At 34.4% G+C, this 14,348-nt stretch overlaps 1 protein-coding gene across 1 annotated transcript in view; it reads right to left on the bottom strand.

Annotated features, from left to right (window-relative positions):
* Positions 1–14,348, bottom strand: part of UNC13C (unc-13 homolog C) — a 488,975-nt gene that overhangs the window by 261,367 nt on the left and 213,260 nt on the right. The window contains exons 9-10 of the mRNA XM_054701637.1: positions 6,904–7,131; positions 5,796–5,937 (exon numbers count right to left, since the gene is read on the bottom strand). Of these exons, the coding sequence (XP_054557612.1) occupies positions 5,796–5,937; positions 6,904–7,131 (370 nt within the window). The remainder of the gene's footprint in view (positions 1–5,795; positions 5,938–6,903; positions 7,132–14,348) is intronic.

Here is a 14,348-nt window from a genome sequence, read left to right as displayed (position 1 = left end):
TTAAATAAAACCAACTAGACAGTGTTTTGCCAATGTAGATAATGGCCTTTATCAAAAGAAAAGAGATATACAATATAGTAAAAATATGAAAACTGACAGTATACAGAAAACTTGTATTTTAACTTTCAATCCAATATGCTCTAAGGTATACTCACCCCGTGTATCATGAGGTTCCCTAGCAGGTCTGGTAGGAACAAACACTATAACCTGGATGAACATTGACCATTGTCACATCTAGTTCTTTAGGGTGGTTATTTTGTGTTTAGGAAGTTACCTCATATACATGCACTTATTACTATTCTGATCATTTCTCCAGGAGACTCTTTATCAGGGTTAAAATATTAGAATATTATATTTTTTTGACTGGATGTTATCTTTCATAGAGTACAACTAGCAACCTATGAATCAGATGTTGTATTTTCTGACATGCCTTGTGTTTGTTTTATTTCATTCTGGTTATTATTTAAATTCTGATTTCTAGTCTAGTAACAGGGACTAGAGATATCTTCCCACTAAAAAAAGTAAACAAGAAGTATGAGACAGTATACAGATATGTCACTGAGTAAAAGTGATCATAGAAGCAAAAGTGAACTATGTGATTCTTATGATTACCTCAGATTACTGCCTTGAGGGAGCATCTTGGCCACTCATTGAGGAAGAAGAGGGAATCTAAGTGAAGTCTGCCAGTCTCTGTTTTGAAAAGGCATAGATGAAAATTTAGGGAGACCAAGGCAGCTAGAGGTTATAGGAGATAGTATCAAAAAAGAGAGTGAGTGCTGAACTAAAGGTCAATTCCACCCATCTACAGAGGGCTGCTCTTGAGCTCTCAACTGAGTACCTGTTTTCATGAGATGGCATTGCCCAAGGTCAGGAGAAGGGTCATTGAAAGGCTTAGATTTATAACAGTTGTCTGCACTTAGCAAGGCTGGAAATAGTGCGTTTCTTCTGGAAAGACTAGAAAATTTATCATTTATGAGTTTGTAGGTAGAGCAAAAGGAAAAATATTATTTTGGTGTTGACGAATAATTAGTTAAAATGATTCAATTTATTTTTCACTTAACAACTCTTAAAAGCAAGATCCAAAGAACTATTTCTATGTAATCTATGTCCTAGAATAAAGTTCAAGAATGTTTAAATAATATCTAAAATATCCAAAACCTATGTCGATATTTAGTATGGTATTCAGTATGAAATTATTAGGCATGCACAGTAGCAGGGAAGTTTGCCACACAATGTAGAAAAACCTGTCATAAAACTGACCAAGAATGGCCACAAATGTTAGAACTGGCGGTAAAGGACTAAAAAAAAAACAATGATAAGAAGCATTACATATGTTCAAAATGTTAAGTAGAGGAAGGTATCAGAAGAATCAGAATACATGCTATAAACACTATAACCAAGATGAGAAAGCATACATTGTACAAAAATGAAGAATGATGTAATATATAATAACAAAATGGCAAATAAAGTGGGCAAAAATGTGCCATCACAGTTAATAAAAATAGCAAATTGAACAAAGAAAAAAAAAAGATGCATTGCAATATATTATAACACACTTTGGATCATATACTTTTCCACTGACTTCATTCATTAGTAATAAATTGTGTTTCTGGTTCACATCATTGAAATTCTTCTATATATTGTTTAGGGACAGGACAATTATCTATGTAATTACAGCCTCATAATAAAGCAGTTCCCTTTGGTTGGAAAAAAAGAATACATACAATAAACAGGCAGAAAACATTTTCAAAAGGCATATGTGATAAAGGACTACTATCCAAAAATTCAGAGAAATCTTAAAACAATATGAAAACAACCAGTTTAACATTATGGGCCAAAAACCTCAACACACATCTCACCAAAGCATTCATGAAGATGGAAAACATATGGGGATATGTTACCCATCTTAGGTCATCAGTAAATGCAAATTTAAACAACAATGACATACCACTACACACTTACTAGAATAGCCAAAATCTGGAACACTGAACACATCAATGGAGACAGGAGAAAAAGCAACATGAACTCTTATTCATTGATGGTGAGGACACAAAATGATAGAGCCACTTTGGAGATAAATGGAAATTTCTTACAAAACGAATGATTCTCTTACTATATGACCCAACAATCATGATCCTTGGCATTTACCCAAAGGAAATGAAAACATCTCCACACAAATACATGCACATAGTAGCTCTATTCAAAATTGTCAGAACTTAGGCTCAACTGACTTGTCCTTTACTATGTGATTGGATAAATAAAATGTAGCACATCCAGACAATGGAATATTATTCAGTGCTAGACAGAAATGGGCTATCAAATCAAAAAAAAAAAAAAAAAAAGTAGAGACTCCTTACATGCATATTACTAAGTGAAAGAAGCCAATCTGAAAAGGATACATACTGTATGATTCCGACTATATTATGTTTTAGAAAAGGTAAAACTTGAAAAATTCTGAAAACTATTGAAGCAATATAAAGATCAGTGATTGCCAAAGGTCGGGAAAGGGATAAACAGGTAGAGCACAAAGGATTTTTAAAGTAATGAAAATACCCTGATACCATATTGGTTGGTATATTTCATTATTTATTTGTTCAAGTGCATAGATGAAAACTCCAATTATAACCAGTAAACTATGAAATTTGTAATACCATGATGTCAGTAGTAATTTTAGGCAGGGCAGTAAGACAATAGAATCAGGCTTTTGATGTATGAAAAATGAAACTCATTCTAATGTTCATATGGAAACAATTCTAAAGTTTTCAAGAAAAAAGGTGAAATAAGTTAGGGGAAAAATGGAGAACTAACAAGATTTTAAGTCTTACTATCAAGTAAATCTATAGGAATCAAAACTATGTGGTGTTCACATACAGAAGGAAAAATAGATTGACAGAACAGAATAATACAAAACACATCTACACATATATGAAGAGTTGAAGTTTGTTCGAGGTACAAAAAGTAATTTGGTAGAGAAATTATAGTGCTTCCATAAAAAGGATAGAAGAACAATTGGATACCCATATGCAAAATTATGAACTAAGGTCTGTAATTTATATCACACGCACAAATTACCTAAAAATGTATCATAGAACTAAATATAAATCTTAACTTTAATACAAAAAGAAGAGTAACATTTTTACCCAGCAACACAACACAAAAACATACATAGAATACAACCACATGAAAAAGGTTTAAATCATTAGACATGAGAAAAATGCAAAATAAAACCACTGTAGAGTGGCTAAAATTTGACTGCCCTTACCAAGTGTTGGAAGGACGTGTATGACAAAAACTTACATGGACAGTACTTGGGAAAAATGTCATTAAAATAAAACATACCTTAATACACATTCTAGCTATTCCACTCTTATTATTCAAGAGAAATTTAAATATATGTTCATCTAGATATTTATATACAAGTGTTTCTAAGAGACTTATCTTTAATATGTATGAACTAAAAACAGAGCAAATAGATCAGTGATTCCGTTGGCAGGCATGAGGGTGGATCAAGAAGAATGACTTCAATAAGGCATGAAGAAATCTTTTGGGGTGATGGATGTTATTTTGTTTTTGGTGATAGGTTCCTGGAGGTATACATATGTCAACTTTATACTTTAAATATGTAGATTTTATGTTATGTCAATTATACCTCAAAGACAGTCTAAACTTTCAAATGTCCAGGTTCTCTTGAGAAATTGGAAACTCAAGTTGCATTGCATCTACATGATTTCATGGCCATGAAAGTTGCTTATTTTCCAAGAGCTCTTGCTCTCAAATTTGCCAAGTTCTCTGTCTCTCTCCTTCCTTACCCTTATTCTGCCTTAGACAGTTACTTGATTCTCTTAGTAACTTGAATTTATGACTATAGATTGTTTGTTTTCTGTTAACAGATAAATATTGAAATAGCTTCTCCCATTAGTCTGAAGGAAACTATCCTGACCCCTTAACTCATTCTATGCTATCCTCTGTGATTTGGTCCCAAATGATTCCCCAAAGCTGTATCTTTTTTCAAAAATGTGGGGTTTTTGAGGGTTGGTTGGTTGGTTGGTTTTGCAGCAACATTGATTTGCAGTACTGTATATAACTTAGGAGAATAGGTTCATATAGCTTCAGATTTATGTTACCCTAGCACATGAACCACCAAAGCCCCCATAAACCTCCATTATTTTTCCATTGGGTCTCCTCCCCTCTTTCATTCTTTACCCTACAGTCCCCCTCTGGTAGTCTTAATTCTATAGTCAGATTTCTAGTGTTTCTTTTGATTTTTTTCCTTTTTTTTTTTTTTCAATATTCCACACCTGAGTGAAATCATCCAGTATTTGTCTTTTCCCTTTTGACTTATTTTACTCAGGATAACCCCCTCCAGTTCCCTTTGTGTTCATCTTTTTTTTCAGAGCTGAACATTATCCCAACATGTATAGGTGCCACATCTTTATACACTCATCTGGCAACCAGGTTGTTTCCATAACTTGGCTATTGTAAATAATGCTGCAATGAACAATGATCCCTTCCAAACTAGTGTGTTTGTATTCTTCAGAGAGATACCTAAGAGTGGAATTCCTAGATCACATGGCAATATATTTTTAATATTTTGAGAAACTTCTTACTATTTTTTATAGGGGTTGACCAGTTCACTAACATCATGAATCTTAATTTGATTCTTTTTGTTTTTTTGCATCCTCATCAACACTTGTTTCTGGTCTTTTTAATTTTGACCATTCTCATATGTGTGAGGTGGTAGCTCATCGTGATTTTGATTTGCATTTCCCTGATAAATGAGGATGAACATTTTTTCATATGCCTATTGGCCAACTGTTCATCTTCTTTGGAAAAGTATCTATTTAGCAACCTTGCCCATTTTTGAATGAGCTATTTGTTTTCTTTTGGTTGAGTTGTATGAGTTCTTTATCTTGAATATTTAACCCCTTGTTGGATGTATGATACACAAATATTTTCTTCTACTCAGTAGAGTGTCTTTTTGTCTTAATGATAGTCTCTTTTGCTTGTAGAATTCCATAACTATTTCTTAACATTATCCTCAGCAGTCCATAAACACATGAAACACTACATTTCTCACACAATGTTGCCTATATTACCAAGCAAACTGTATATGATTTGGTGACTTATCAAGTTAATACGATCCATGTTTAAATCATTAGCAAGAACAGAAGGAAAGGAAAAGAAATGACAGTCTTAAAGTGTTGGGATTTTCATGTCTACTAAATGGTAATTCAAAGTAATGTGTCCCCAAGAAAAATAGTGGTAGAAAGAAAAAAAAAATGATAGAAAAATAACTTCCTCCTGTTTGGTGCAAAATACAAGAGATTTAAAAATAAATGACCTCACAGAAAGTCAGAGGTTGTATAAGTTATCATTAACCACATCATTAGTAAAGATGTAAGTGCGACAGACAGGCCAGGAGATGCCTAAACTTTTCTATTATCAAACTATATATCTCTAGATATCAAAATATTGCTGAATCAAGCCTACAAATTTCTCTCTATTTAGAATAAACACAAAGTATTGATCATGCTGTTATTTTCCCCTACTGCAAAGTCACCTCAAATTTGCCACCAATTTTGTTTGAAATATTTTTTCTTCATTTGTTACCAAATGAAGAATGAGTAATAAATATTGGTAGAATGTTGAGCGAGTTTACATCATAATTTCTCTTTTTGTGATTTCTGCATAGATTTTATTAAAGATGAGGTAAGTACTGTTTGCATATTTTACATGCCTGTCTTAAAATTATTTTTAATTTTTTTAATATTGGTAATGAGTAGATATATACTCACAAATAGAACTTTTCATCCCATACTGGATTCAGGTTTCCAAAAATGGTTTTGGTTCTTCTTTTATTCTTTCCAACTTGAACTGTAACATATGGATCACTTGACCCTGTTTTGTCTTTTGCCTGTAAGCCTTGTGCAGAAACAACTGAAATAAACCAAATCAAACATTTTAATATGGAGATTTCCTCAGAAACAAATGATAATGATGAAAGAAACAGTCTCAATCACTGGGTTTGCAGATGAAATCACACTGGTTTCTTTCTCCTGAGCAACAGGACTTTATATATATATATATATATATATGTATGTGTGTGTGTATATATATATAATATATAAATATACATATAATATATAATAAAAGCATGAATACACCAAATATTAAACCCTTCCTTTGAGTTATATTTGCTTTTACTTGTAATGAACAGTAGCTATACTGCTATATACACATACATATTAGCTATATATTCACACATATTATTGTACACATGCATAGAAAATTAGGTTGCACCTATAACATGCCAGAAACAAAGAAAACAACTTCCCAACATAATTCAATGGTCTGTGATAAAATCTGTTTATATTTGTCATGAATACTGATTAACTCAACCCAGTAAATCAAAGCATCTTTATTTTACTTTGTAAATACAATATGAGAAGAGGCTTAGCAAACTAGTGTGATACATAGGTACTAGCTGTTAATGTTATAAGCAACCCCAGAAGTTCAAATTATTAGATGTCACTAACTCAAATTGTCTTGATATTGATCCAGGAGTAAGTAAAAATGTTATTTGTCTTCTCACAAAGAAAAACTGACTGAAGAGATTATTGGCTACTATTGCAATTTATCATGGCAAGCAGCAACAAAGCTAATCTGTCAACTGCAGAGTATTGTAAAACAGAACCTTCTTCCTCTGTAAGGGCTTTTGATCTGTACAACACAGAATCTGAAACTACTCAATTGTCTTGAATATGTTTTAAAATTTTGAAGTACCAGCTAGTTTAATGTCATTATTGATATTTAAAAATCTCTATTACCTGTAATCATTACTAAGTGATTTCTAAGACACAAAAAAATTAAAATGGAATACATTTTAAGATGACTTATTTTTACCTGTAATGGTTATTTTTGCTGACCACTTAGATGTCCCATCCAGTACACTCTGTTTGGCTGCCTTTGTGTACTGCACAAAATCTTCTTTAGAAATCTGAAACATTTCCTGAATCACTTCAAACACTTCAGGCCTATTTTTCTCCCTGATCTTCATTCTTTCTTTCATCGCTGTAATAATTGTCTGAGTCTTGTCTTCGGCACCATGCTTAGAACTCTTCTCTGCTGCCCCTGTAATGAAAAAAGTCATTGGTGAAAAAAGTCAATATACAACCAAGTTCTTTTTGATTATGCAAGAGAGGGACTAAAAAGGAAGAACATAACAATGAATGAATGTTTTCATTTAAATGAGTCATGGTAATTAAAAAAAAAAAAAATCAGTTGAACAAGTCACTAAGCTGAGATTCAGAACTAGCCCTTGTGTTAATGGCAAGTAAATAAACTATCATGATTCCCACTTTTCTCACTTGTATTTTTGGATTAAATTAGGGGTTGTAAAAATATTTGGTATGAGCAGCAGTCCTTCTGCCCACCTGTGCCTACAGAGGTGTTTCTTTTGCCCATCTCTGCTCCTCTGCAAGGCAGCATCCCTGCTGGGGCTTCTCTTCACTGACCTCCCTCAGCAGAGGCCGCTCTAGTCACAGCCACAGTCTTTTCTGCAGGCAGTCTTTTCTGCCTGCTTGTGCCTATTCAAGTGTCCTTTGTTCTTCTCTCCCTTTTTGTAATAATCCTGCCCTTTTGGACATAACTAAAAAAAAAAATCTGTTTGAATTTGCAGAAACATTTCAAAGCCACAAAAAACAATGAAAACAGTCAAATAAATTTAATCCATGGATAAGGAGAACAAAATCGAAGAATAGATTGGATATACATGGCAAATGGCACCCAAATTCGTGATTTCAAATACTTGCACTCATACAGAATATTATGATTATTGATGGAATTTATAATTAAATGCTTATTTTTTTTCTTGTGGAATAAATACCATTTCTATTTGTTATACAGTGCGAGTGTAAAATTCTCTACATAATCAAAGTGTTTCTGCTATTTTTAAAAAAGGCAATGACTGGGCTAGATATCCTCTAAAATAACTGAGAGAATACAAATGATTTATTTATGCATACAAGAACTGGGTACAGGTCAGAGGTGCAGGAGGTGAGAGGATTCACCAGAAACAGAGTGGGGAGCAGAAAAGGCAGATTGAGTGAAATACACTGCTGAGGGGAGCAGTGGGCAAGACAGGAGAGGTCTGCTGCGCCATATGGGCTGTTTCCTGGCTGCCCAGGGCTCGAAGTTGTGCTGCAGAGGCTGCAGATTGCTTCATAGTGCTGTGCTTAACCCCTTGCACCCCCAGGGAGGCCCTCCTAGAATATATTTTTTATGATTAGTCTCAATGTTCTGGGCATTTTTAACATGAATCCATTTGGCAATGAAGGATTATCAAAATTCTATCCTTGTGTCCCTTACTTTCTTCAACTTCTGTCAAATATTCTTGCTGCTTAGTGTGGTCTCTAAGTTGCCCAACATCATGAAACAAATAGTGGATTCTGCTTCCCATTCCCAAGATTTCTCAATGAATTTGAAGTAATTAAGCAAAAGCCTACCTACCAATGCCTATAGCAACTTCCATTGCTGATGCCAAGCATGACTGGCACAAAATTGTGTTGAAAGTGTCAAAGGCTTGTATTTTTTTCATTTTTACTTACAGTACTGTAATTATTGCCCAACTTGTATTTTTTTCTGAAATTTATATTTCTGAAAGTGGCATATTTATGCGTTACAAAATATTTATAAATTAAATGTGACCATTTCTCTTTTCAATTCCTGCCACAAAGGAGAGCCTCAATGTTTGTTGAATCTAGTTCTGTCAATGTTAAACCCAACATAAGAACTGAGCTAAGACAAAAGAGGGAAGGTTACCTAATAACTTTCCTTATAATAAATGTGTATACTATTTGACAAGAATTCAGTTATTTGAAAGTGGAAAATGCATTCATAATAATCAAGGTATAATTAGAGGAAGCTAAGAGAGGTGAATGCTCTAATGGTAAAAATAGTACATTTGTTTTTATCTTTTTTTTTTTTACCTGAAGATTTAAAACATTAAAAAAGGAATACTAAAACTTAATGAATTCCATTATGGTAATTTAAAAGGACATTCAAAATGCCTTGTTCATCAGTTAAAACATGCCCCAGAACAGCTACAGGTTTATAAATTGTGTACCCTTAAGCAATTAAGCATGTTAGTAAATTATCTATAATGACAACTATATAGTGCATAATTCTCAGGTGGTAAATTTGGCATAACCTAAACAGCTGCACCCCAATAGACATACTACACTTTGAGTATTGGAATACTCTTTAAATAGAAAGGACATTGGTGGACAGAAAAGCAGAAAATTCAAAGTGCCCCAAAAGTCATGTTTGTAAGTTATCCTAAATGCTGAAAATGTTAGAAGTATCACAGCAATGTTGACTCCTGTCAATATGTCTAAATAATTATCACTGTTGTGGCCTCCAAAGGCTCTAGAAAAGAGTGTCCAAGTCCCCAGGAGTAAAATATACTTTGGATAATTTTCCTAAATTCAGAAAGAGCCAGCTGATGACTACCCACTTAATAAATGCTCATTCAAGCAGTGAAGGTCAAATTCAAAACAAAAATGCCAAGAATTTTTTTATGTAAAGAAAGCAAATCTCTATATTGAATGACTGTCTCTTGAATTATTTAAAAAAAATTAATTAGGAACTAGCTTGGCAATTTGCTTTGTAACCCTTCACCAATGTTCTTGATGTTGTAATAGAAGATGTATTCTCATATACAGACTCCAGATAGACCCCTAAGCTTTGAAACTGACAATCAGTTAAGAACCAGTTTACAGAGACTTATCATTAAACCTTTATCTGTACCTTTGAAAAGTATGTATTTTTTAAAGTTCTACTTTCACATTTTTGATCTGAAGAAAGTAATTCAACTTAGATCTATTTAGTTCAGAGAGAAAAAATTCATAATTTTTGTCTTTGATCTACAAGTATTTCCCACTATCTACTTGTCTACTGAACCCACCTATCCATCTTATTTTCCCAGTGAAATTATTTGAATTTCCACACTTTGAGTTTACTATGTTTATTCTTTTTATCACAGAGTCATCAGAGATAAGCTTATCCTTCAAGATGTGTGGTAGAAATTCTGGTAGCTTTATTGATGTACAGTGATATGCTAACTAGAGATCAACAATAAATGAGATCAAAAGAGACAAGGTACAGTGCAGGCACTTTGTAAAGTGTCATCACACATTATCCAAATGGCATGCATCACCATTACTTTTAAAAACATTTAATTGACAGATCAGCCAATACAACTGCAAGAAAATTCAGTTTTAGAGAGAAGCAAACTTATCCTACATGGTTCTCTTCTACATGAACCAATGGACCAGCCTGTAAGTTAAAACTCTCCAGTTTTCTTTAATTTTTATTACCCCAAAACATAAGTTGAAATTCATACTTTCACCATTTTTACATGGATATTTGCAATTTTAGTGTTTCTTCATAACCATATCTATAAAGATCTGCAATATCCTCAATTGTGTCATTTTCTTCTTTTTCCCTTTTCCTTAAATAGCTGCTCTAAAAACATTTCTATTCTCTTTAAGCCACCTACTTCACCACCATCATCCTATCATCCTCCATTCTCAGTAAATGATCTTATTTCCTCCTTAATAGTAATAGACTTTCTAAACTCACTGGCCATATTTTTTCCCCTCCCTTATGGAAAAAAAAAAACAAACAAAAATCAAGCCTTATATGTAGCATTAGCAGATTTCTGCAGTGTTACTACTACAAGACACAGCTTTCTGAATATATGTCTATCCTACATGCTAGCCTTAAGGCCTATTTCCATTAAATGTGCAGTCCAAGCTTCTAGAGCACTGCCTGGTAATGATAAATAAAACGAAGTATCCCCTGGGAGGGTAGTACTAAAATAAAATTATTATTCTATTGGGATATTTAATTTGGTGCTGGATTTAATTTGATTGAGTGTTACTCTTAGAAAGCAGAATTTTGTTGGCCCATAAATCTCATGAATTTAACAGACAGAATAAAACAAGGGCAGAGATCCAAACAAAACTGAAGAATTACTTAAAAAAAATCACGTTTGGGCCTCCTTGGTGGCGCAGGGTTTAAAGTCTCAGCACTATCAAGCTATTGCTAGCTACTGCGGCATGAGTTTGATTCCCACCCAGGGAGCTCACCCATATGGCACAGCAGACCTTTCCGGTCTCACCAGCTGCTCCCCTCAGCAGTATATTTCGGTCAATCTGCCTGTTCTGCTCCCCGCTCTTTCTCTGGTGAATCCTCTCACCTCCCACACCTCTGGCCTACACCCCAGATTGTCTATGCATAAATAAAATAAACCTATTTTTTAAATCACTTTTAAATAAGACAACAGACTGCCTCTAATGCTCTGGGTACAGAATGCTCTGAGTTTTGTGTGTGAATCCTGATAAGCTGTTTGCTAACCAGTAGCATTGGGGATACTTTCTGTCTCTAAATTTTTCATTTGAAAATGTAAGGAAATATAATCTCCCTTAACAGGGAAGATTAAATTGTAAGGATTAAGTGAGATTATGCATGTAGTTTTAATAACAATAATGGAACAAGTATAGGGATTTCAGAAGGTCATAAAAGTTGAAGATAAACATTTTCAAAATCACATCAGAAAAGAATTTTAGGGTTTTGAGTTTCATAATTACTTGACCTGTGAAAAATTTTTTGAAAACTCTCCGTGGACATTGCCACAGTCAGTGTCTGTCTCTTACTAAATGCTCTGTAAATATTTGCTAGATAGGAGCCAATGAAGTGAGAATAGTTCAAAGAAACTGTAGAGAATTTTTATTATTTACATCTATAAACACTCTCCTGCATTTGAGAATGCTGAGCCCAAAGGAATGAGGTGGCTTCCAACCACAGAGAGCAAGCAGAGGGTCTGATGCTTGAGGCCCTTCAACCTCCAGGAGTCTTTAGCATGAAATTCTGTTGCTTTTCTTTTCTTTCCCAGTAAAATCATGTAGGTGGCCTGCCTTTCGTGCCTCTGTTTTTCCTTTCCCATGAAATCATGTAGGTGGGCATGTAGTTGACATTTTCTACCCTTTCCCTTTAGTTGGTTTATATCCAAGATAATCTTAACCCTCCTCTTTGAACATGCTTTCAATCTTTTCAAGGAATAGACCTGCAACTCCCCCAGTCTTCAAGTCAGCCGCCTCCTTTTTATACATAAAATCAAAGCTGCACACTCTACAAGATTTCTCACAAACAACAAAGGGTGGTGTTTAACAGAAGGGTAATTGGAGGAGCCCAGCCCTAGCACTGAATCCTCTCCCACTCCTGTAGGTGCCCATGCCTGACAGTGGGAGCATGTGGGCAGGTAGCCGTCTCTCAAGGAACTGCCACCTTCTATAAAGTGATTTCACTGTCAGTGGGCTTAGGAACAAAAAAAAAAAAAAAACCTCAACCTTTCCTCCCCCTCTGCCTGTACCACCCCCACCTTTTCTAAATGTCCCATCATTGGTAAATGCAAACTTTTAGAACAAGTGTGGAAACACATGCATAATTAAAAAGGACAAAATAAGGAATGCACTATCTGCATGTCAAAGCTACTGAATCTCAAGAGCATTGTCTAGATTCCTACTTTCTAGATTTTTTACTGTAACAGCAGAGTCAAAAAACTACATGGATTAAGGAAGCAAATTAATTGTGATATAAAGTATACACAGCTAAGAAAAGTTTTACTATGCTATAAAAAGGAAACAAGGGAGAAAAGGGAAGCATAAAGAGTTTTGTGCTTATCTCTTTCATTTACATCTATTTCTTCCCATCCTTTTCTCACATACACACACAAATTAAGAAAAAAATGAAGTGCAACATTTTTTTCTATTTATATTTTTGCTTAAATAGCTTCTAATATCCAGGAACTTGACTGACACAACTAGTGTGTTTCTGATGATCTTCCGCTAAGTACCATTGTTTTCATATATGAGAACAGTGATGCTCAGAGAGATTTTTAAAAACTCTAGGTCTTTCTCAAGCTCAGAAAGATGAGATGGATGAAAGATGAATGGGTCAATAAAATAAAGATAAATGTGATACAGATATAGACATCCACTTCTTATGTTAAGTTGAATATCTCCAAAACATTATGTAAGGCATCCTTACCCCTTTTATCCCTCTACAGCAGCCTACCTCATCTGAAAACAGTCCATTATTCTTTTTTTTTTTTTCTTTTGGAATAATGGGACCATTGTATAAAGGTAACTATTATCACTTTTATCTGAATTAACTTACCAGATTAAGATATAATCTTAATCTTTAGTTGTTTATATCCAAGACAACCAACTTACCATTATATCCTCTATAATGTTGTTGTGAAGTTAAAGCAATATATTGTGACAGGGGATGGTGGTATTGAGGGACAGCTCATGCTTGGTGGGTCAGCCACAAAGGCAGGCCATGAGAAGCCCTCACAATGGGGAGCTCTGAAAGCAAGGTCTGGGCAGTATAGACTAAAATACTGTACCATATAAGATAACAGAAAATTACTAAAAATAAAATCCAATGACTCTTCACTTATTTTCTATCTTTTTAAATAAGATACATTTAGTTGTGCATACAAGAACTGGGGTACAGATCAGAGGTGCAGTGGGTAAGATGATTCACCAGAGACAGAGTGGGGAACAGAACAGATGGGCTGACTGAAATACACTGCTGAGGGGAGCAGCTGGTGAGACAGGAGAGGTCTGTTGTGCCAGGTGAGTAGCTCCCTGGCCAGGGCAGGGATTGAACTCCTGCTGCATAGGCTGCAGATAGCTTCACAGTGCTGTGCTTAATCCCTTACACCACTGGGGAGGCCCTTCACTTATTTTCTCTTAAGGTCAACTTTGGAAATTTTTTTCTTTTCTTTTTTTTAAAGAAATTAGGAGAAATCATTGATGAAAGTTCAGAGATCTGGGTTAGAACTCAAGATATGTTATATACTTGATTCTTTTTAACAAGACATAAATTGTCTGAACTCAGTAGCCATTGGGTTTTCAAAGCTACTGTTTTCAAAGGCTTCCCTAATCATCTATGGTTCTATGGAAGGATGAGCTTTACACCACTGCATGTTATGTCTAATTGTGATACTCATGCCCTCATTGGTTGCTTAACCAACATTTATTAAGCAGCTAACTATGCTTAAATGTGTGTTAAATTATAAGGAAAATAAGACTATTGTGTTCACTGGGGAGCAGTAAAAACACAGATTCCTGCTTCTAAGTTTCCTATTTGTCACATAACAAATTTTGTATAATTGTTGTTGAAGGAGTAAAATGTGAAGCCTTCATGATATCTATTTATCTAAGTTAGAGAATAGACATTTGGGACCAGACACATTATTGATTACTTTCTTTCTAATT

Source organism: Talpa occidentalis, unplaced genomic scaffold (genome assembly GCF_014898055.3).
Source record: "Talpa occidentalis isolate TD23 unplaced genomic scaffold, MPIMG_talOcc4v2.1 talOcc4.11, whole genome shotgun sequence".
In the NCBI taxonomy this organism is placed as follows: domain Eukaryota; kingdom Metazoa; phylum Chordata; class Mammalia; order Eulipotyphla; family Talpidae; genus Talpa; species Talpa occidentalis.
Note: the sequence above shows the minus strand (reverse complement) of the source record. Positions and strands in the feature narration are given on the sequence as shown.